This window comes from Ptychodera flava, chromosome 9, assembly GCF_041260155.1.
Source record: "Ptychodera flava strain L36383 chromosome 9, AS_Pfla_20210202, whole genome shotgun sequence".
In the NCBI taxonomy this organism is placed as follows: Eukaryota; Metazoa; Hemichordata; class Enteropneusta; family Ptychoderidae; genus Ptychodera; species Ptychodera flava.
The window spans coordinates 14,895,719-14,920,767 of NC_091936.1; the positions used below are offsets into that span (position 1 = coordinate 14,895,719).

General features: G+C 38.0%; 1 protein-coding gene across 8 annotated transcripts in view; it reads right to left on the reverse strand.

The window, feature by feature from the left end:
- Positions 1 to 25,049, reverse strand: part of LOC139140102 (transmembrane ascorbate-dependent reductase CYB561-like) — a 65,158-nt gene that overhangs the window by 14,751 nt on the left and 25,358 nt on the right. For 2 of the 8 annotated variants that reach the window (XM_070709123.1, XM_070709124.1), the window contains exons 2-5: positions 18,318 to 18,532; positions 13,270 to 13,472; positions 8,041 to 8,195; positions 2,032 to 2,234 (exon numbers count right to left, since the gene is read on the reverse strand). In XM_070709123.1, the coding sequence (XP_070565224.1) occupies positions 2,057 to 2,234; positions 8,041 to 8,195; positions 13,270 to 13,472; positions 18,318 to 18,492 (711 nt within the window). In that variant the 5' untranslated portion in view covers positions 18,493 to 18,532 and the 3' untranslated portion in view covers positions 2,032 to 2,056. The remainder of the gene's footprint in view (positions 1 to 2,031; positions 2,235 to 8,040; positions 8,196 to 13,269; positions 13,473 to 18,317; positions 18,533 to 25,049) is intronic. The other 6 variants (XM_070709126.1, XM_070709125.1, XM_070709127.1 and 3 more) reach the window with 3 other exon arrangements.

Consider the following 25,049-nt stretch of genomic DNA (forward strand, 5'->3'; position numbering starts at 1 on the left):
GGCTCACACATTGTATTTCATTATATTTGTTGTTCCTCAATTTTCATTGTCAACTTGTAATCTTTCTAACATAAACATATTTATATTGAGAGAATAATGTATTGTTTTAACACTAGTTTATTGACTCCTATCTTGTGTTTTAAATTTTCACGATTTACAGAAGTCAAATAGTCCCATCTAGATATTGCCTATACCATTGAGATATTGCAACAGAAATCCTGAAACATGATTTCTTGGGTCAGAAAAGGGAAGAAAAACATCGAGTGCACCGAGGTGTAAAGTAGTGAATGCTTATATCATAAGTGCTGGAAGAAAACACATAAGAATTACTTGTGGTAAAAACATTTGCGTGCCTTTGGCAGCATGCCAGCAAAGAATACATGAGAATGAGTTTCCAAAATTTTGCTCATTTCAACAGCATTGTGACAATTCCTTTTTTATTTCTGTCTGTTATGAGAATATTTTTTTCTCAAGCCATTACAGGCTTAATTTTTTTCTTTTATTTCACCTGGTGACAATTTTTTTTCCTCGAAATCCTCTATACCCCCCAGAAATCAAGTGGTTCTCCCCTAAGTGAGCCCCTGACCTATACGGGCCAGTGGATTACTTCCTCAGTAGAACTGATATGCCTGCCAGTACCGGTGTTTATCGCCTACGGAGGCCATCATTCTTCAGTCGATCAAAGGCGCCTTTCGTACCAAAAAATACACGACAGCTGCAAAAGTGCATCACTGTCAACTTTACCAAAAATGTGCCCATACCGAGAAACAAGATGGCGTCCGTTTCGATTCTTCAACTCAGATTTTGTCCTATAGTTGTGCGCATGCGCAGACGATAGCTTTAGCGAAAGTGAGGCAAAATCAAGTAAATATAAAATAAAAATGGATAAAAATATTGTTTAAAAATAATGTGAGGCATGTATCACCAAATCTTGAACATATCTGACGGTATTTCAACTATACGAACACCCATGCCAAACATCACAATAATCAAATCAGTGGTTTTGAGGAAAAAGTGAAAATAGTGGTTTTCAGAAAAAAGCTAAAAAAGTGACTTTAAAATGATTCAATCAAAAAAAGAAAAAAGACCGTTTGAGATACATGCCCAAGTGACCACCAGACCAAATTTCAGAAAAAGTTACTGAAGCGTTTCTGAGATACCTGCGTCCACAGCATACGGCCCACTATGTTGGCCATATTGGGCCGCGCCATCACATTAGTACCTTGTGCCCACAGGGCACAAAGTACTAAAAAATTTGTAATTCAACAAAACAAAAGACCTGATTTTTGTCAAAAAGTGAAACCAAAATGACTGAGCGGGCTCTCTGACAGAAATTTTGTCTTTTTCGCAATTACAAATTAGGGATGTCTGATCAATATCATTCAATGTTAAAATTATGAAATTATGATCACATGAAATAAACCAGTTATTTGATTAGACACGTGGCAAAGTCTGTTGCAAAAAACTCAATCAAATTAGTTGGCCAGTTTCTTTTTGTTTTTCAGATCACTTGTGCCATATACATTTGATGAAAGTTGTCCGGGAGCAGTGTGATATATTTTGAACTCAATCAGAACACACGCATACACCTGTGAAACAAAAATGTAAGTTAGTACAAAACATGCATTTTTATCATGCAAACAAACCTATCATAACTGTGGTGAAACAAAAACACATGTCACATAATGATATTATAATGATACCCCATGCTGTGTTGCATAACAAACATGCTAATAATGACGGATTGTGGTCCAACACAATCTTTTATACAGGGCACAGGAAGTTAGCCTTGAAATGTGCAGGGGCCAAGGAAGCGAAGATATGAAATGAACATGCCGTGGAATGCCACCTATTGCATAGCGGAAACAAGACAGACACAAAACATGAAAATGAAACACAGAAACATATGAAATATTAAGACCAACTTATTAACATTAAGAAATTATTTATGAGATATGCGCATAACAAATTCGATACCGACAATATAAAACATAAAAAGTAAGCAGTAAGTGAACTTAGTAGATGATTTACATGGTAAGAGATGGTTTGGTTGAGTTTATTTCATGATGATTGGCTGATGTTCGTATTCCTCATCTTCTGTCGGTTCACGTTTGTAGTCGGGGTAAGTGACCAGGAAGCCGACAATGGCCGCAAATATGACAAAAAAGAAACCTGCCGAGTTGCCTATCCGGGCAGTTTCTGGCAGAGAAGCGTAATCGTTTGGTGGTACCTTGCTGAAATGAAAGAGAAGATGTGAAAAAAAGTGTAAAAGCCCATGAGAAAGGAGAATTTTCAATTGTGGGAAAATTTGGTAAATGAAATTGATGACAGCAAGTGGTTATCATGCAATAAATGATGGTTTATACTTTCAAAGCCACATTCGATGCGTTTGGTAAAACAATGGAAGTGAACAGGAGTTTTGCACCTGAATTAACTTGGAAACAGACATGTCAAACATTGTGAAAATTGGCTATATCTAATGTCGTAAAAGCTGGCCATGTCGAGGGTTGTGCGGATTCTAGCAGAGAAATCTGAACCACTTGCACGATGTGAACACCGTCAGACTTTCTATTATTGGCCAGGTTTGCTACTCTGGCCATGTTATCCTTGCTTATGATATCTTCCTTTACTTGTTTACCGCTATACAATGCATTAGGGAAAGACTGCATTAACCTGCATGGTACCTGAAACCCGGGTCCTTCCCTGACCAACTCGGGTGACAAACAGAAGACTTTTAATCCCCCCAAGGTGTGAATGTTCCATCGTTATGTTTATCTAATCCAGCTGGTGCCATTGTAGTGCCATTGTAGGAAAGGCAGGTCTGTGAAATTGATCCTCTGATAACTAAGTAGGGAAGTAAGGTATTCCTAAGTTAATGGAGCTTTCCCGTAATGGCTAGGAGAAAGCAATTTTGCAATGCGGTTTATATATTTACCTTTAGCACTGCATGGTGGAGCAAAAGAAAGGAGTTCAAAAGACTGCCAGTGGTGGCGCTATGCCACTTATCATTAAAAGGCTGTCATACATTCTGACTACTTTTAGGAGGCATCAATGAAACTGATTGTGATTCTAGGTTTGTTACCAAATATAGCATCGAGAGCTCAACATTTGCCGCTGCAGAGAGGAATTTGGTCAATATTTGTACGCTTTTATTACCAAAGCTTTGGGCGGGGTCCTTCAGCACGTGATTTTAAAAGTTTGAATCTGAACTTGAGTGGAAACAAAGTACCAGTTTACAAACTCCTGCATGACTTCTTACCAAAAGCCATGATAAAAATTTCAGACAAATTTCAATTTACATATTAAAGCCCCAGTATTGTAATTTTAACAATTTTTTTCATATTTTTGATTAAAATGACATCCTCAGCATGTGAAAGTAGACCATAATTAATACTGAATCGCATGGTTTGCATGCCCAGCCCGCCTCACGATTAACAGTAAAAGGAGTGAAAAATGACTTCTTGTCCGGACCAGAAGTCAGCTTTGTTGACACACGAAACGAAACGTAATCACACCACCGCGCATGCTCAACCACATCTACGCAAGTTTTACTGTGGCGTCCGTAGAAACCATACGCTCTTCGAAAAGGTCTGGTCCATCGAAACTGGAGACTCAGCTAAAAACGCGCGAAAGTTGGGTGAAATACCGGAAAGATATAAATATGTAAGTGTTCACAGATTGTTCCGACTATAATGAGCCGTGCAAACAAACGTCTTGAACAGCTAAACTAACGACGGAGGCAGTCGATTGTAAGCTTCATGCAAGGCATTGCACGTTGTGACCAACGGTACGGAGATCAAGTTTGCTGAATGAATTGAGAGAGAAAAACATATATATGAATAAAAATTCAACACTTCACCATTGTAATCATTGAACTAGTCGTTTCTTCCATAATGGAGTATAATAAAAACTTCGTTGAAAATAAATGAGGGACTGATTCTGCTCCGTCTACTCAAACGAAGTTTTGTGTACGGCCAGGCTACGCTGCAGGCAACACAGTCTATCAACTTCGCATATCGTTGCCGTACGGCGTAATTGAAAACGCTCAGAAAGGAAAAATTATATCTTGAATGCAGTACAACAGTCTTACTTATTAAATTTAAAAATATTTCAAAATAATATCGAACGTAACGGGTATCTAATCCTCACAAGGACTACAGTAGTACAATTATCGGCTAGCTGCGATGCGATTGAGCTCCAGGCATTGTAAGCTTAGAAGTTCGAACACATTAGAGAGATCCCGGCCTCACTGCAAAGTCGTCCCCTGCGCACCCGGCCCGACAGCAAACTAACCTCTTGGTTTGATTCTGTTGTTTATATATTTTTGTATAAAATTCATGATACATATATCTGACTTTCACAACTGTACAATTTGCTCAGGACTGTGAGTTTGGCTGTAGTCTACAGACGATCGAGGGAGCTGAGGCAGGCCCCAAATTCGCATGGACAATGCCCGGGACAATTATAGACGCAGCTCGATGAGAAAGTCATTCACATAAACCTAAATGAAGTGATCAATACAAAACTTTTAAACATCACTGGTTCTGAAAATTTATGATCAACGGTTCTGACCTACGGATTTACACTGCGACGTTGTTTTTTGTGTGTTTGGCCGGCTACTAGTCCTGTAAGGCTGTACTACATGGAGGTAGTAGACTGTACAAGTGCAGCGGGGCAGGGCCGAGATTAGTGTGGGGCCTGCAGCAAGGTAAAATTGACAGCGTCCATTGCAGAATGCCCGCGTGTTATCCTTTCTCGTTTGGGAGGAAATTTACCGCTGTATTCAGAATGCCTTTTTAACCAGTATAAAAGCTCAGTAACTGATGCATCAAGAGCCAAGAGTCTGTAAATTTCTTAGCAGTAGCTCCATTGTTTTTTTCTAAATTTTCGCTGAGATACGGCAGTGCGTGTACTGGTCCCGATCGTTCTGACTCGGGCGTTCACAGCTGTTTAGGGAGCCGTCATTATTTACGATCGGGGGGGGGTCAGAGAAGTTACATTAGAAACTCCGAAATTTTGAGTGACACCCCAGCCAACCATGATGACTTTGAGTAACCCCCTCTCTAACAGAAAGTTTGGCTTACCTGAGCCCATGTAACAATATGTAGATATAAAAGCTCACCTAATAAGCAGTCTCCGACCATATAGTATTGTTAAATTTGGATGGGTAGCATGTCATTATGGTATGGTTAAATGTCCAAATGGTTGTTGAACTCAAGTCAAATAAAACATAGTACATTTCTATGATAATATAAAGGATGAATTCACAACAGTTCAGTTTTGTCCTAGACCCTGTGCACTTATAGTGATATCTGTCGAGAATATTTCTCCATGACCAAGCCTCTCCTTCCAACCCTGGTAACGACTGCAGAAAACTACTGTGTGACATCATCATCACCACTATTGATCCTCATCTTTAATGTCGGTGGTGTCATTGCGTACATGAACAACGATATCATTCTCATCGTCACTATCTTCTCTTTCATAATAAGTATTGCTAGTAGTAGCAGCTACTTGTAGTTTTTTGCCTTGCTTCATCTAGTTGATATTTATTTGTACTGTTAGAGTATTTATTTTCTTTTTATTAATATGTATCAGAGTAATATATAAATAATCAACTGATCATTATGTCATTGAGGACAGAGTAAGACAAAGAAAAAACATTTGAGCACCCCCTTTTAACTTTCAATTTTTGAATGACCCCAGGTCGTAAATACTGACGGTTCCCTTACTTGCTGCCAAAGGCCATCGCGTTCACTGCATTCAACCACGGTCCCTCCACAAAGGGGGACCGTGATTCAACAGCCTACCAAGCATTGCCAAACTATGTTGCTTCAATTTCGCAATCACCTTGCCGCTAAAGCGACAATCAGCTGAAATTTATTACTTCAAGTTACTCAATTTTGATAGCTATTTGCCTACAGAAGTGAGCCAAGTGTATATAGTGTCGTCTTGATTTTACATCGGTACCCGGAGTTCTGAGTGACCAACTGCATGGTGCGCACGGTGCACTGCCGACTGCAGTTTGAATAATCCGTATATAACGCACACGGTACCAGAATAGAATGTTAGCCTCCTCTGCCAAAGTTCAGTATCCTCTGAAACACAGTAGCAGTACGTATTTGAACGGAGAAGAACAAAATAAAACCATTCGCAGGTCATTCAGCCGTCGACCATGGGCGATACCCAGGCAGTGTGGCGTGGCATGGCAAGGCCCCAGGAATGTTGCAGGCTCGATGATGTCATCAGAATCGGCGTTCTCGATCACGTGCACAGCCTACAAAGTGTCAACAAACCCGCGCGGCAATCCAACTCGATCGGGCAATATTTAGCGTTTGTATGTCACTACAGGAGCACAAATTTGGCTTATTCCTTTACTGAACAACATTTCACGATGGATGTAAGAGAATAATATGTAATTTCGAACATAAAAAAAGGTTAAAAGTTACAAATACTGGGGCTTTAAAGATGGAACATCGACATCAATATTAACAGACAAGCTCTGTTACAGTTTCTTTCACCTGGTGTCATCAAGGTTTCATAACATGACTTACTTCTTACGAGAAGCCCGAATCATGTCAAAATATTAAAAAACGTCGAAGTGAAATAGTGGTGTATAATAAGTAACATACCACTGTCTACACATATGCTCTATATTTTTGTGCGCCATAAAGAATTTCCTGCACAGGAACTCTTTTGTTAACTTTAGCCTGAATCATGTCAAGACTTTACAAAACATCAGAACGGAATAGCAGTGTTTATGTAACACATCACATGTGAAAGAGACATTATATTGTTTGTCTCTATAGAGACTTTACAGTATGTTTCTTTGTCAACTTTTATACAGCATGTTGCTCAAGGTAAAATTGGCTGCTAGTGTCTTTTAGAAATTTTTCATCTTATTCTGGGGTTCATAATGAAGCTTGTTGAAAAAGAAAAGTTTTCTCCCAGTCCCACAATTTTTTGGAAAGTTTGAGCAAAAGTTGAAGCCTTTAAACTTTGAGGCGTGTACTACAGTAAACCTCAAACAATTCACTAGATCTTGCTAACCCTCTGGTGTTACATGTATGATTAGTTGCTTGAGTTGTTAGATTAGGAAATCTATGCAGGCACCGTTTAATAGGGATAGAAGCAGTGTGCCTTTAGACTGTACTGTATTCTGACTCAACCTAGCTTTCACCATGACATAGTTAGTGCAGTTATAGTCAGCATATGACTCATTCTCACCAGAGTACAGTGTATGTAAGGGTTTGTCTATGACATCAATAGTTACACAAACATGACTTGGCACATCTATACAAACTTTGAACACAATAGGCAGCAAAGAAGGGAGGGTACTGACCAACAAAAGAGTGTAACATCACGGGATTAAAGAACAAAAAAACATATATCAACACACGATGCATGCACATAATGCGCTTTCAAATAAAAAACCCACCACATGCCAAAAAGCAAGACATTTCAAAATGACTTGTAAAATTGCATTGCACCCTTTTTTCAGAATACCCTTACGCGATGGCTTTCAAGCTTTGTCAAAAACTGCAACCTCATTGTAAATAGCGCCCTCACAGTCGAGAAGCGGTTTTTCAAAACCCATCCTCCAAATTTCACAAAAATGTATGCTATACAACTGGTTGCTTCCTACACTGCTGGTTGCCTTCACTTGAGAAAAATGGGCAATTTTGACACGGCTAACATATGGCACTGGATGGTGATTTACATCCATGTATTCAAAGATAGATAAAAAATAAAATTTTACAGAACTTTGATATTTCCCATACTGGCACTAACAATTTTCATTTGGCATCAAATTAGTTTGTTGGCCATAAAACTACACAGCTGTATGTGATAGGCAATCAAGTGAAATCCCAAATTCAAAGTTCAAAACACACCAATGCAAAGACCATGAAAAATATAAATAAAAAATCCCATATGATCTACATCTAATCCATGCATACATGTACATGTGATTTCAATTTTGAGAAGGATGTGTTTACATGAAAACTGAATATTGGAATAAATTCCCACTTAGATACTCACAGTGTAAACAACAGTTTTTCCGTGATGCCCATCAGCGCGGTTGCCACCGCCATACCAAATATGAACACGCCGAAGTAGACATGAGTCGGTAGGTACACAGCACGAAGACTCTGCTGTAATCCGGGGAAGAGGAAAGTGACGAAGCCACATAAAAGCTGAAACGGAATGAGAGAAAGAAAGAGAGTACATAAACCATTGATGGAAAGGTTGCACGGGGCAAGTCACACCTGAGGGTGTACAAAACTGAAAACTGGAATTGATGCAAGACTGTCTATCTTTAAAATGAACAGAGTTAATTCAAATCTTTTGAGCAAAACCGCCCCGGGCAATTATCCTTGTCTCGTCAAATTTAATGCATATGTCCTGTGGTATGATAATCCCCTCTCTGAGTTACCAAATTTATCTAAACCCTTTCGCTATCAAATTTAGAACAGTCATATTGCTTTCTACGGCAAAGTTAGACCTCTACACTAGCAAACAGGGGTGAGCTGTTTAAAATGTTTTTTTAACAAATACGAACACTGATCACACTTGTACAATTTTGTGCTGGCGACAGTCTTATAAAATACATTTATTTTATTGCTAACACTGTATAAATAAAGAAAAAGGTGAGGATGGCACTTGAGCTGCTTATCTTCACCATAAAGAATCCAAGTGATGACAAATGCAGCCATACATACAGAGTAGCACAATATACATGATATATAACTATAAATCTTTCCTGACTTTTTTACCGCCATTTTTTTTATCTAGGTTTCACTTCCTCATTAAACAGGATAGGGCACAGACAGTTAATCTGATCACCCCTATATTCCCTGTAGATGGGTCTGACTCCCCTATTGATAGCAAAGGGATTTGGGTCAAACCATGGTGGTGAAAGGGTTAAAATTGTTAATATTTTGAAATGTTGCATCGCTGCCTGTGATTATGAATATCACCATATGGAACTAAAGTAAATTTGTGGTGCCATATGGAAACCGTTATTTTTAGCCTCGGATTTGCTAATGACCTAGAGAATGTTTACTTCCTTGCATAACATCCATAGACTTTGTTCATGGAATGTCATGTGACCCGGCAAGCTGCCAGTTCCATATATTTTATCAAACTGGATTTTAATTCAAGGTCACTCTGTACCCTAATTGTTCTGACTACCAGGATTTTTTTTTCTGATACTGGCATGAAGGAATTTTCTAAACCTTGTTTGAGGCAGAATTCATCTAGACACACAAATATAATAATGTTATTTTGTTTAGATTCTTGATAAATTTACAAAGTTTTAAAATTACTAACAGAAGAACTGGATGCAAACACTGTAAGCATGTGTAAACAGGGATAAAACTCCTACACTCAAACAAATACATGCATGGATACAAATGGTTTGCATACATTGCATTTTAATTGTTCCTGTCGGTATTTTTGTCACAGTGGATTAGAACAGATTGTTGCAGTCTTATTTGTGTGACACATCTTCCCTCAATAATGAACAAGAACACAAAATTTCTGAAAGCCACATTTTTATTTATGTTGCTCCATTTTACTTATCAAACAATAGATAATATTCAATCTTGGAGGAAATGTTTTTGATTCCTGTGGTGTTTTGATACTGTGTTTGAAACTGTCACTATTTCAATCTTTGGTTACGTAATTCATTTGGTTTATTGTTCAATTTCTGTGCATTTACTTGCGGCAGCAAAATTTGACTTGCAAGTTGAAAATTATTAAGCTGTCAAAATGTAAGTTGTTCGTTTGTCGCCAATGCTTTGAAAAAAATTGCTAGTTTCACACTTCAGTGAGCATTTTTACATAACTTACTTTTGATTTCAAGACATCTGATTGAAAAAAAAATGCAAGAAGTTCCAGCTAATGGGGATTTTAGACAACATTTAGGTAGTAAATGAATAGTCCAGACAGAGAAGAACCAAACTGACATTACTCATGTATATCTGCCTTCTATGGATAATATTACATCACACTTGCTCTGTGGCGCTGTGCAATAGACGGAAGAGTGGCTGCACAGAAGGGCAGTGAGATCATATGTATATTGCGAATGGCAGAACTATATCACCTTAGGTCACAAAGGTCACATTGAAATGCCAGTTAGTCTTGAGAGACTGCTAACAATTCCATAAACTCATAAGGAAACATTATGATGTGTGCACTGGAGGGCACAGAAATACTACAGGCAATATATCATAATAATGCTATTTTCTGACCCCGTAATACAAGCACTATCTTAATTAATTTTTGAAATTTCCTGATAAATCAATATTTTATTGCTGGTGAAGTCATAATTGTGTCATTACGGCTACGTCATATGAAGAACATTCCCAGGACTGTATACTATACAGTGCACTTATGGTAGCCACACAGATGAAATCCTATTGCATTTTAATCTAAATACAGTTCATTATGGCACATATTCATCAGTGTGCCATAATTTTCAGAGGAGACCGTTCATTCCTTCCTTGGTGTGGTTGCTAACCCTGCCAAAACCCTCTCCACATTACGAGGGGGAACTGAAAGGGGAAAGTATGTATTGGGCAATAATGATAAGGCCAGAGGAATATTCTTTCTTTTGTGTCCAAATGCGTTGACAGGTAGGCAGGTAAATACATGTACATATACATGTACACACAGAAAATTTTACACAAGCAAGTTTACATTTACTTGATTGTTTCCATGTACACCTGTAATATGAGTGTCAATTCAAGAATCAAAGGAGAAGTTTCTTTTTCACCAAAATACATGTAGTTTACACTACAATGTGATATTCTGCAAGTATTACATATACGTATGCAGGTTTTTTCAGTACGTTTCACAGAATTTGTAAACAAAGATTTGTAGGCTGAAAAGCTATGTAGTAAAACACTATTTACTGCGATACACATTGACTGTGTTTTTTTAACAAAAACCTCAAAAAACCTACACATCCAGGATGCAAAACTAAGATTTTAATTATTTCGGCTTTATATAGATCATGCTACCTCTTACCACGGTATTACGGAATAAGCAAAACAAAAGCCGCACCCATACACTCATGTCAGCTCAGATGATGATATCTCGGTAATGAGGTCTATGGGCAGGAAATAAATGTTTATCAAACATGATATCAAGTTTTCGTAAAGTCTCATGACTACAAATCAATCATACTCATTTTAATTCAGAGTTGATATTTAAGTTAGCAGTAACATTTAATGATAAAAAGTATTACTAAATTAAGTAACTGCAATTAAAGTATGCAGAATCTAGATAGATTTCCTGTTCATTCATTTCAAAATATTTTCCCTGGAGACCTGCTCACATGTTTCCTTCACAAACAAATAACCTCAGGAATACAAAAAGGAAGACGACTTTGTGATGTAACCGGAAAAGGGTTGAAAAGCTATACTTGGGATAATGCTTTGCTACACAATGCTATAACATAATCATTTTTGTGCTTCATTTATAAAGTACTTTTCTTCCAATTACTGCAAAAGCTCTGCGTGGTCCGATTTTACTTTCATTGTACCTTACACTGCACTGTACCATATTTTGCTTCTCTCCCTAATATTTACACGATCACTTCATTTTTAGAAATTCTAAAAAAGAACAGTTTTTGTCATGCAAATTGCTCTATGAATTACACAATCTTACCTAATATTTCTCCTTTTGAGCAGAATTTTTGATATAAACTGATCATGCGAGATGTGCTGGCAACCACAAATAACTCACCACTATAACGTAATTGTCTCAATGCCACTACCTACCAGCCATTTGCAAGATTTTTGCATATCTTTACCGTCACATTTTACATGCATCCTTTTTAATGTTTTGAAGGGTCATTTTTCTCATAACAGTGATGCAAGCTTCCTTGTTGCTTGACAAAACAGCCACAGAGATAAAATTGAGAATTCTAATCCTCTCAATTTTTTTTTTCACTGGTTTAACAAGTCCCTTTGACAGACCAAATTTCTTGCATGTACGGTACATAGCAGCAACGTCATTTACATAAATTTGAATATTCATTACTCATTGACCATCCTTATATGATGTTGGTTGTTGTCGTTGTTCTGATGCAATCACCTATCCAGGCCATATTGCTGTGTTACATGGTGGGGCCTGTTCCTATGGAGTAACTGTTTCAGTGAACAAAAACTAATTTATGGGTTCTTTGCCATGAAAAGTGATTAAAAAAAAACTTTTATGAAGCAATTTTGTACAGAACAAACTCCTGACTGAACTCGCTACATCCAAATGAACAGCTGTATACCCTGACTTTGAGACTCGAGATCTGTATTTGATCAATTTTCACAAAATGTCAGGTGTACTGCTAATTCTGCTACATGTATATCATATCACATGCCCAGTACAGATGTTGAAGTTGTGTACTGGTACATGATTTGAGGTGCTGAATCTTACAGCAAGACTATAAATGTGTCACCCATGTTCCTTTTCCTGCCAAGTTCATATTTCACCATCAGATCAAGTTTATTAAAACTAGTGATTCGAAGCACAATACATGTACCGGTATGTCACTTGTGTTGTATTTTAATGAAAAATTGGACATTTGAAGGCTTCTGAAATCACAGATACTGTAACAATGATTTTTATAGACTAAAGCTGTTGGAACAGACCAAGCCAAATGGGTGGAAATACCAGTATATGATTTGGGCTCAATACCACCTTTCACTGAGTTGGCTGATGGGGAAGTGATACTATCTGGCAGGGAAAAGGATATAAGATTTTTTTGTCAGAGTACAGTTCTTAAACAGAGTGCTTCAAAATGGAATGACTTTGAATGTCATTTTACTGGTGTTCCCCTTTGTATATCACCTCCTGATGGGGAGGGCTAGTATACTACAGTAGCTTACCAGGTTTTCTGAATAACTTCCAATACAAATATTTCCAAACCTTAGCAAAAGCACTGTAGAATCTCTGATTAGCTTCATACCATGACACCTCTCTCCTGCCAATCAAGTCACAATTTGACTCAGCATTCCGTACTTGACTCACCAGACTTGCCTGGTTTTGCTATGCAATGTGACTGGTCCCTCAGATCTGCCATTTGGCCAGACCACTGAGGGCACGTCCAAAGCAAGAATGAGATTAGAAACTGGATGATAAACTACATGGAGGAGGAAGAGGAGGGGGTCATGAAAGAGTCTAGATTCCACACTGAGCACCTGAGCAAATATTGCTAAAGCACAGAGACTGTGGCATTGTTGATCACCCACTCGTCGTCATTCTTACCTGGAGACCAAATAGAATAACCGTGGTGAGTCCTATCCAGCTGTGTAGACTGTACATGTTGGAAATATTGTTGGCATTATGGTTGTCGAACACCGCTTTGAGACCGACCACGGCGCACACAAAGGCCAGCATATGGATGATGCCGTGCAAGCTTTTGATGTAGACTTTTTTGGAATTACGGAAAACTCGGTATGCCAATATTGCTGAAAAACAACAAATAATCAAGGAGGTTTATAGCATATATATCATGTAAAATTTCAATAATACAAAAATATTTTTGGAAACAGAAAAATTTTCAGAGTGTTGCAATTCTGACGTATCACTTGTTAAAAGTGCATCACAATATCAAGTATTCATCAACATCTTCTCTTATGAAATAGAGAACAACTTTTTCTGTTTTGAAAATTTCATCTTTGTTCTGTTCAAATCTGTTCAGAGAAGATTTCCAATTTCGCTTTCAAAATGGCTGTAGGAATATGAACTGTACATCATGGACATCTTGAGTCGTAACAGACAAGTTTTTATGTAATTTAATCAGTGACTACACACGTATATGCCTCACAACCCCTTGAGGACATCAGTGAAGCACTTATAAGATGTCATATGAACAGCAAATGGATATTGAAATTTGACACCTCAAGTAGTCAGTATGCTAAGAAAAATCTGTTTCACTAATTCTTCTCTAGGGCAGGCATTACATTCAATATGAAAGAAAAAAATATGAATGCAGTTCACTGAATCCATATTTTCATTATCGATATAAATTGCTTTCTTAGAAGAATATGCAATAGCAGCTATTGACAAATTTAAAACACACACTGTACGTACAACTGATTTGTTGGCAAGACAGACTTTCTCAGAGGAAGTGAAACTACATGTATGAGCTGAACACAGCCATGAAGACAACAAAAAGCCATTGCTGTATAATTGTAAAACACTTTGAACAAGCTACGTGCTTTATTAGTGTCTTTGGATTTTCATTGCAATCAGTAGGTTTTTAATTTAGCATCCTATGACGGAAAAAGTTTGAACAAGTCATCGTTGATGACACAGTCCCCACTTGTTAATGGGTGCTTTGATTACAGGTTCTCAGAGAGGATAGAGTCCTCTTCATTAGGTCTGTGATAAAAATACTTTTGAATAATTTCGATTGATACATGTCTGAGTTGTAGTTCAAGACATGAAAAAATCGTAATAAAATGGCCACATGGTGGCCATATTGGATCGAATCACAAAACAAATTGATGTGCATATGTATGACATAGGTCAATGTCCTTGTACCAATTTTGAATGAAATTGGTTGAGATATGGCTGAGTTAAGGCTCTGTATATGAAAAAATTGTAACAAAATGGCCGCACGGCGGCCATATTGGATGGTATCACAAAACAAATTGATGTGCATAGCTATGACATTGGTCAATGTCCTTGTACCAACTTTGAATAAAATCTGTAGAAACATGCCTGAGTTATGGCTCTGTACATGAAAAAATCGTAATACAATGGTCGCCTGGCGGCCATATTGGATGGTATCAAAAAACAAATTGACGTGCATCTGTATGACATAGGTCAATGTCCTTGTACCAATTTTGAATGAAATTGGTTGAGATATGCCTGAGTTATGGCTCTGTATATGAAAAAATCTAACAAAATGGCCGCATGGCAGCCATATTTGATCGTATCACAAAACAAATTGAGGTGCATATGTATGACATAGGTCAATGTCCTTGTACCAACTTTGAATAAAATAGGTGAAACATGCTAGAATTATGGCTCTGTACATGAAAAAATCGTAATAAAATGGCCGCCTGGCAGCCATATTGGATCGTATCACAAAACAAATCGACGTGCATCTGTATGACATATGAAGTAATCCTTGTACCAAGTTTGAATGAAATCGCTTCAGGCATCTCTGAGATATCTGTGTGAACGGACGGACGGACGGACGGACGGACGCATGCACGCACACACACACGCACGGACATGACCAAACCTATAAGTCCCCCCGGACGGTGTCCGTGGGGACTAATAAGCAGCATCTCAAGCTAACAAAGAGACAGACTTAGATATTAAATATTCACCAAAAACAGCTGAGAAGAAATGTTTTACAGTACATCGGAGGAGAAAACTGTAATGTCTTTCAGATTATAGTCACCCTGCACCCTGCTATATAATGCATCAGTTTTGTACCGTATAAAACTGCCATAGAAAAGATCCTGTATCTATGGCATTTCATGATTATATTTCATAGAACAGTAAAGAATATTATAAATGACATACAGTAATGATTCAATTTTGGAATTTCAGTTCTCTCTTGCTTTTCACATTGATATAAATGGTACTTCAGTGGGAAACCAGCGCCATAAATTTTTTGAACTGCTGCAACTATGTACAGCAGGCACAGATCTCATTATGAACATACACAGGACTTACATGTACCGGTATGCATGGGAAATTAAACTCTCTATCAGTGAATGCTATAAGCTGCAACAAATGGTACCAAAATAGACATGACAACAATCCATAGTAAACGGAAACAAGATACAATTAGCAACATAGTACAATTGGTGACTGACAATCCAAATTCCCCAGTCAATAAAAAAGGGCGCATTTTTTTACTTTCAGTCTTCAAATGCTTAATCTTGATTGATCTGGTCATGCTATCTGATGTGACATGAAACGTTGATGATCACATCTGACATCTGAAGTACAGCACACCGTACATCTGCCTAAGAAAAGGACTACAAAAGCAGCTCCCCCAACCCCTGAAGCCATTCATGATTACAAAATGAGTGGACTTACATGTATGTACTGATACAATATGTTAGCAATCTCTCCATAATATATTGCATGTGAAGTCCTGTGAATGAACGACTGAAATTTTGTCACTATAATTCTATCAACATTTGTTCATACTGTGTATTTTACAAAAATTAGCCCTGTGGTAGCATTCCTGGTGATTAATTGAATCAATATTCACAATATTCATACGTGATATGAATGTAATCAGCAATAATTTGAAAAAATGTTTCAAAAACATATGTTAGTAGAAATTCAGTTTTTTTGAAATTTTGGTATGATTATTTTGTAATGATCAACTTTTAGCATTTTCTCATTTAATCAATAAGGCTGGGCATTCAATTTTCTATGTTTCATAATTTTTTAGCGACAAGTCACTTCATTCCTACTAATGGCCTGCTTTCATGGCTCTTGCAAAATTTGCAGTGAATTTGCAGAATTTCTTCAAGATTAGAAGCTGCAAAACTCTCTCCCTAAACTGCATGTAGTTATCATAGTGTATGAGCAAATTTTACAATTATTCATCTCAGATTCAATTGAAACCCATTCTGAGAAATCTGACTTAAAATTCATCATCTGTTTCGCTTTCCTACTTTTACCTAGATTTATGACCATTGGAAGACAGCTGGTATCACAAACCAACTCTCTGCATAAAATAAAGTCTTTCTGAAATGCTAAGGACAGATGAAAAACAACTTCGAATAATTCAACGAAATATTTACCTGCGGGTACATGTACTATTAATGCTATGATAAATTTGCATATGAAATGTTCTATTGACATGTAAATTATTCATATTGTCCCTTCTCTCTCTACCCACATGTTTAGTTCAACCCCAGCAACATTGTGTTCTGGGGAAACCAGACAGAAAGGAGAATTGACACTCAATGATAAATGGTATGACAGGACAATTTTAGGTTTACCTATAGATTCAAATAGAAGTACGACAATTTGTAAAACTAGTATACAGTAAGTATTTACATGTAGGACCAGTTTGAAGACATTTGATAAAAACAGGAAAAATTGACAAAAAGTGACAAAATTTAAAAGTTTTTGCAACTTGAAAATAGTTTTATGACAAAATCTTCGTAGTGGATATTTTATGTTTCTGTACGCCTATCAAACGTACAATTATAAATTGACATGTACAAATTTGAACAACATCACTGTGGCAAGGCAATCATGCCTTGAATTTCAAAAGCTGCAGTTTTTTAAGCCTTGATGACTTGTAAAATTTAATGAAGTAAATTTTACAAGCTCTATGTTAGTGCCACTTTTTGCATAGTATAATGTTTAATATGACATTAAACAAGGCAATCAGTGCTTATAAGTCTTTGCAGTGAATGCTATTGAATAATCGCCTGAGATACATATTTCAACTGGAATTTCCTCCAACACTTTCATTCACTGCACCTGAAGAAATGCTTGCAACCCTAGAAATAACTGAACAACCAGTCACTTATCATTCTCTGTAAATGTGAACTGAGTCTGGGATTTTTTCATCCATGTCTATCAACAATTTTACTTGATTCTCATTATATGCACAGTGAGCTTCACTGCCTCCATTCTGAATCAGACAAATCCTTTTAGCTAAGAAATGTTCCTTAGAGAAATGTTCCTCGGTATATGTATATTGGTATATTGTATATTTTTGCTGCTTTTTGACATAATTTTACTCATATGAAAAAGCAAATTTACTGGCCCTGTGGGAAATGTTTTAGTTATACTGTTACAGTGAATTTTTGATTTCCAGGGGTGGAACGCTCATCAATTGTAATCCTGTTTATACTGATCAAGCTTCTAAAATAACATTTCCAAAAATAAATACGCATACAGCACGATACACTCCACATCACCTTGCTTCTTGTGGACTATGTACCAGGTACATGAAGAATGGTGAATGGTGTAAGGTCTGTCTGATGACAAACTTTTGGAGCATACTGTTTCAGAATTGCCGTAACAGTCTATCTTGAAATGTACACTTTTTTGGGTTGCATTCAAAAACTGTTGCATCTTAATTTTGAAAGTAAAGTGGATTTTGCTTCCGAGCAACTTTGCGATAAAATATCATGTTAACAAAATATGTATCACCCCCTCCCCCTGCTACACATTTAGAACCATCCCTGCATTTCTCATCTCTAAGTCAAATGACTACATGTATACATCATGTACATGTACATGTATATAGTTTGAGTTGAAAGGTTAAAGGTCAGGCATATGCGGTTGACAAAATACCGTATAAGCAAATTCACCTTCGGCATAAAGAAATATTAATCCGATGGTCATAAGCAGTGGATGCAGGTTGAATTCCTTTCCGGAGCCATCCCAGCCAAATCCGCCTAGTTTTCCCATCCACACACCGATCAGTGTGATTCCGGCTAATCCCACCAACTGGGAAAGTAAGACTAGAATCTGGAACAGAATCATCTTGATTGCTTCTGGTTTAGATCATCCAAGTCTCCAACTGCTAAGAGAAGAAAAGACAAAACAATGTCAGAAATACCTCACATTGTATTTTTTCTAAAATATTCTTTTCTGATGACTGCATTAAAATTCATCATTTTACCAATGAGTTGAATTTTGTGCAAAGCCTCATCCAAGCCCATGACATCCAAAAAAAATACCGTCAATGACGCTGTACCTTCTCTAATGTGTGGCCAGGTCAGGTAATTGGTTGTTGGCATGGAGTTATTGGTAAATAGTTGATGATGTAGGGGCATGAGGTGGGATATGGACCCAAAGAACCCAAAAGATGATTAAATACATCAATCAAAAAAGATTCTAAGCTACAGTATAAACTGCCTAAAGATAGTTCAGTGTGGAAAAAAGGTTAAATAATTCAGAAACAAGAATTAACAGTCCAAAATAGTAATGACGCACTTCCTTACTGACCTGAGTGCATGTGAAATACACAACCTGGCATCTGTAAATTAAATGTATACCAAGTGATCATTTTAAGTCACTTTTAACTGTTTTTAATGGATATTCCAAAGAGTCCTGTGGAAATGATGAAAAACGCTTATCTGGTCTTGTGTTTGTAAAACCTCATGGCTGATAATTGTCATAGTATTCAAAAGAAATTGAAAGTGAAGAAATTACTGTTTTTAATAGGCATATTTTCCTTGAAATACATGACCATGTAAAGAATACATGCTAAAAGTGTTTAAGAGTAAATTTCTTTTCAAAAATAATTTAATCTGTGACCAAAGGATTTTTATTCTTTGAGTTTACAAATTCAAACATTGCAATTTGTTCAATCATCTTGTGCAGTGCAAAATTTATAAAATGACTGAAAAATAAAAAATTGGCAAAATTACAGTCTTTGTGATGTAAAATCATGGGTTGACATCACGATAACTGTTAATCTGTTCGAAGTACTTTCTATAATTTAAAAAAGAAAAGTTCATGCAGAAACGGTAACATATATTGTCAGCAATGTAGTGTTAATTTTGACTTTACATCAAAATATGCCTTTGCTGGATACCAAATATGTAGGGCGAAATATTAAAATCAGCTGTGTTCAGCAAAATCCACACAACAGCATTGATCCTTTTCTAATTTGATTTGATTTGCTTATGTTATCCTTGTATGACAGTCAGTACAATATGGAACTTGAACACAACACAGTGAATAAGTATGCTGTAAATGAAATGGTGTGGCTGCATCCACATGCAGCAATAGGAGTGCCTTTGTCTCTCACCCCTCATTTCCAACCTGTCCCATCCCTGAAAAAATAGTTTGGTCTTATATTTATAATGTTAATAATTTCTGTATTTGTTAAAATGTGCGCATCTCAAAAACTTTTGATCATAAACATTTTCATTGTTTTTTATAGCTGACCAATCAGTTAACCTGTTTATTTTGAATATTTGCGCATTTTTCCTCAGTATTTGACATTTTCTGAATACCTTCTTATTCAGTTTGTCATTTTTACCTCGCGTGCGCATGCGCGCAGCGAGGTTATGGTTTAGGCGTTTCTGTGTGTCTGTCTGTCTGTCTGTCTGTCTGTTGGTCCATTTTCTCAAAAACGGCTGAACGTATTTCAGTCAAATTTGGTAGACATCTTCAGAATTCAAATGGCTAGAACTGAAAAGGTTTTGGTGGGCGTGGCTTGGATATTAATGAAGTTATGAAAGTTTTAATTTTTCTGTTACGCCGCGTATGACAAGTGAAAACAATCGACTGTTTGAGGGCGCTGTGAAATGTGCTTGTCCAGGTTGGCTACAGCTGGATAGCTCTGGTTTCAACCACGGTCCCTCCGTGTTTCAACCTCGTATTGAACATTAAAAATATGATATTTTATTACTCATTCAACTCACTATTCAAGATAAAATATCGTTTAGCAAATTACTTCATCCTTGGTAATTGATTGTTTCCCTCGCTGCTCGATCGCCAGAAATGAGTACATACGTTCTTAGCCCTGCGTACGATGCTGTGTGTTCCGCTACAGCTATTAATAGCCCCGCTCACCACAGCCCTGCAAAGACCCGTACGTAGAGTTGGTGACTTCAAATCCATTTTTGGACTTGACGTAAAAAAGCCAAATTACTGCCGAAATTCAGCGTTCTTGGGCCCAAGTCGTATCCCTGCCTACCGCAGCTACTCGATCGCTTCCAAAAATGCCAGTCTTTTATTCTTTTTTCGTAAATAACCGTCGATGTCGGCAACTCTCTCGCTAGCCCTGCGTACGTACGCAGTGTACGCTGTGCATTCCCTGTGTGCGTTCCTAACACACAGCGTACACTGCGTACGTAATACGTTCTCTACCTAGCCTCATGGCATGGAAGTGCTGATGAATAATAACTTTGGGTCAAAGGTATTGAAGTGTCCAATCAGGTTCGTGCACAGAGTCCAAGGCCATGACCTACTTCATGTACTGCTGCACTGTTTTGATTTTGCTTCGCCAAGAAACGTATTCGTCATTGTCCTAGAAGTATGTTTGCTCTCCTTTGAGGTTGTTTGTGAAACAAATTCCGGGATAGGCCTTGGAATGCATACGATCGGCATCGCGGCAGTGCATGTAGCTAGCCGTACAAGTATGGCGAGAGTGTCCGGCTTTGGCTACGCCGCCTCCCACCTCCGGTAGGCAGCGTAGCCCCCGGCGTAGCCAAAGCCGGACACTGTCGCCATACTCGTAGGGCTATGCATGTAGCGTACCATGCTTGTGTAACTGCCGAGCTCAACGTGCATTCACGGTTGATACTCGTGTACAATCATGATGTGTTCAATTCTGATGAAGATTCATAAGTCTTAGTTTTGCAGTCTTTTTTCCGTACGATAATCCTGACAATACGTGTTACTGTTAGACGAGGTGGCCATTTTATGATAAGTTTCAATACTGCACAGCTACATAGCGTCACTATCGTGTGATCGAGGTACAGCGTTGTTGAACGGGATACAGAAACTCTGCAGAGGGAGAAACGATCGTTGACATGAACAGTCAATGTACTTCAGCACGTAGTCCGCAGATAGCGGATCGAGAAAATAAACGTGTCCCAGTAAATAACGGAATATTTATGTACATTAACTCGATATTAATCAAATTTCCAGCTCATCGCAAAAAAATGTATTGCAAAGATTAATTTGTCACTGACAAATACTGCACTGTATGGAAAAAACAGTCTGTAGAATAGTTCAACTTCAACTGGTAGGCATAGTATTACCCGAGACAAACACTTGTGTTGTCAATTTTGATTTCATTTCATAAACTTCATACTTCATCGAGTATCGTGTATTTCAGCCTTTGTGAAGCCATTTTATTGATATTTTCAATTTTTGTCTTGGCTTTGTTGTTGAACATGTGAATCGTCTCCGTGGACATGTACGCAAAAGTGTGACGGGTCGAAGTGACTTGGGTACCTGGGGCCGACCAAACCAGTGTGAATTACTGGGGTCAAAGCGGACAGCGGCCGGGATGACGTGTTCCCCAAGCGAGCTACCTTCAGAAGTCTGTTTCATCGCAACTTTTAAAACCCGTCATTTATTTACTGATGTTATTCTCAGCATCACAAACATATACGCCTCTGCTATGTATCACAGCAAATAGTTATATTTGAGCGCCCCGTAATGGGATCCTCGTTTTTTTTGCGAACCCGGAAGTGTGTCTTGCTCAATGCATTTCCTACCCATAGCGAGGGAAACTGCCCGCGTTCCCATGCTCCCATGCACCCTTTTTCAATGCCAGTGCAACGCCATCTGTGCAAAATTTGTGGTGGTATGGTCCCGTTTGATGGAAAACCTCTCTTATTCTAACAATGACGTAGTTGACTTTGGACTTCGATTTCGTAAATGTGATGTCCATGCAGTGAGTTTGGGTTGGCGCGCTTATAATGTAGCTCTGCATGGCAGGGCTGTGTGTTACCGGCGTTACACGGCCTCCCACCACAGGTGGGAGGCCGTGTAACGCCGGTAACACACAGCCCTGCCATGCAGAGCTAGCTTATAATGCAATCTTCGCCCGCCTGCGGTCCGATATCCCGCATTTATTAGCGATATTTATCTGTTTTGACTTGACCAAAGTTGGCAAAACTTGCTATGTACGTAAAGATACTATGATACAAGATTATTGAAAGTCATTTGACATTTTTTTCAGCCAATTCCCAATATGCATATTTAATGAACCTTCCAAATTAGGGATATATACTGGCATTTACTTGATAAAATATGGCGAAACATGCTGTGTACATTGATCATTATACCAGGTTATAACAGTATTGAAAGTCATTTTGCATTTTCATGTCAGCTAATTCATAATTTGCATAAATAGCTAACAAGCTTTCACGGTTTGGCATATAGAGCTTGAAGGACTTGACCAAAGGTAATTACACATGCTATATGTGATACAATGACAGTACTCAAAGAAATTAATTATTTTTATTTCAGCTAATTACATATTTGAATACTTAATGACCTTTAGAATTGATCTGTGGTGAAATTCATTGTGTTGATCATAACACTTTAATGTAGCAAAGCATGTAGCAAAGGTTCAAACTTGCACATAAATGCAATATATAATGAAACACGTGAGCATTTTCAGTTCATATCTGGTTGTATAATAGCGTGTAGAACAAAGATGTTATCTGTAGTACAATGGTTCTTTCTGAAGCCAGCCTGACAATCTGAAATGATATTTACGTTATCAGACCACTTAGTTAATCTGTCATTCAGGATCGCAGTAAATATTTTCCTAATGCGTTGAGAAGAGAAATACCCCTATAATTGTTCACATCTTTTCTGTCACCCTTTTAAAGAGCGGGATAACAATAGCGATAGTCCATTCTGACGGGAAAATTCCAGACTCAAAAATACAATTAAAAAGCTCACAAGTAAAGGTAGAATAATGTCTGAGGCATACTTGTAGAACTCATTTGGAAGGCCATCTGGACCTGGGGCTTTACCTGATTTTAATTTTTTCAGACATTTTAACACCTCATTTTTACCTCGTTTTACCTCGCGTGCGCATGCGCGCAGCGAGGTTATGGTTTAGGCGTTTCTGTGTGTGTGTCTGTCTGTCTGTCTGTTAGCACGATATCTCAAAAACGGCTTGGCAGATTCCGATCACATTTCGCACACAATTTGTTCTTCAAATTTGCAAGAACTGATTAGTTTTTGGTGGTTGTGCTTTGCGAATTTATCAAGTTATGAGTAAAAGAAAATTTGTGGCCTGTATAAGTCTATCGGAGGCTAAATAAGTATGTTTGAGGGCGCTATACTAAAACATTTTACACAAAGTGATTTCTGAATTCAGTCACTGGCCGCGCTGATCGCTAATCTTGAGTTTTGACTGTTGATGTCGTCGTGTCGACGTTTGACTTTAAGAATCGTGTGGGTTACTCTGGACATAGCGAACCAAAAGCTAGATTATCGAAGGTTAGCGTCATAATATTTGATCAATGCATTTTTCTGAGAATGAGATGTAGAGTGACACTTTTCAATCTTGTGTGTGTGTCAGCGAATTTATATTCCGGCATGGTTCCGCTGAGATCAGCATAATATTATGGCGACGTATTGACAGTCTGTGTCTTTTAAGTTGCTTTTCAAGATTGTATTAGCTACAGAACCAACAATGACAAATTTTTCATGAGATTTCCATGTTGGCATTGATGTTAAATCAGGAGCAGTAGGCTAGCTCCTGCCATGCTCCTGCGTACAATAGGTCTGCGTTTCCCGGCGGTACGGTGGTAGGCCGACGGCTTGTACCACACTGTCCACAGGACAGCACGTGGTAGAGGCCGTGTGCACAACCTGTACGCAGAGCTTCGAATACACTAGACAGAGTTCGTGTTTCCGTAAATTAGGCATTGACTTGACAATATAGGCAATAACCAGAATCATCGACCATCGCCTGACAAGTGCACCATAGTCAGCTGTACATGAGTTGCGTGGCGTGGTGAGCAGGTTCCCATGGGTATTTATTTTTTGAAACGCGTACTTCAAAGGTCACGAACTCATTTTGCTGCTACACGGCGCGGCACAGATGATTGTATCGTTTTTGGGCACATTGAGATACTGTGAAGTAGGTCAACTCGTTCTACATGGCAATTATATGTGAAATATGCAGAATTTATACGCAAACGCGACCTCTGCCAGTTAAGAGCCTGCTCAGCCATTTGCACTTGCATCGACAGATATTGTTGGATCATAATTTTTCAAATGGTTTCTTTTCTTTTTTTTCATTGCGTAATACAGTGGGGATAATGTCAAATTTAGATAGATTGGATTAATTTCGGGAATAAAAACAATGTAATGTCATAAAAGCCAATACCCCAAGAAGTACTTTACAAAATGTGCACGCGAGGCCATTCAGTTCATATCTGGTCTAAAAGTTTAAATGCTCCATTGTGTGGTCAAGCTTTCCACAAGCATCAAATGTTGTACTTCATATAGGAAGGTCTGCCTCTAGAGGGCGGGCATCATGAATAGTGTTTGTTAGTTATTTCCTCCACATAAACTTCTGATTGTACTGTAAACATTGAACATGGCCG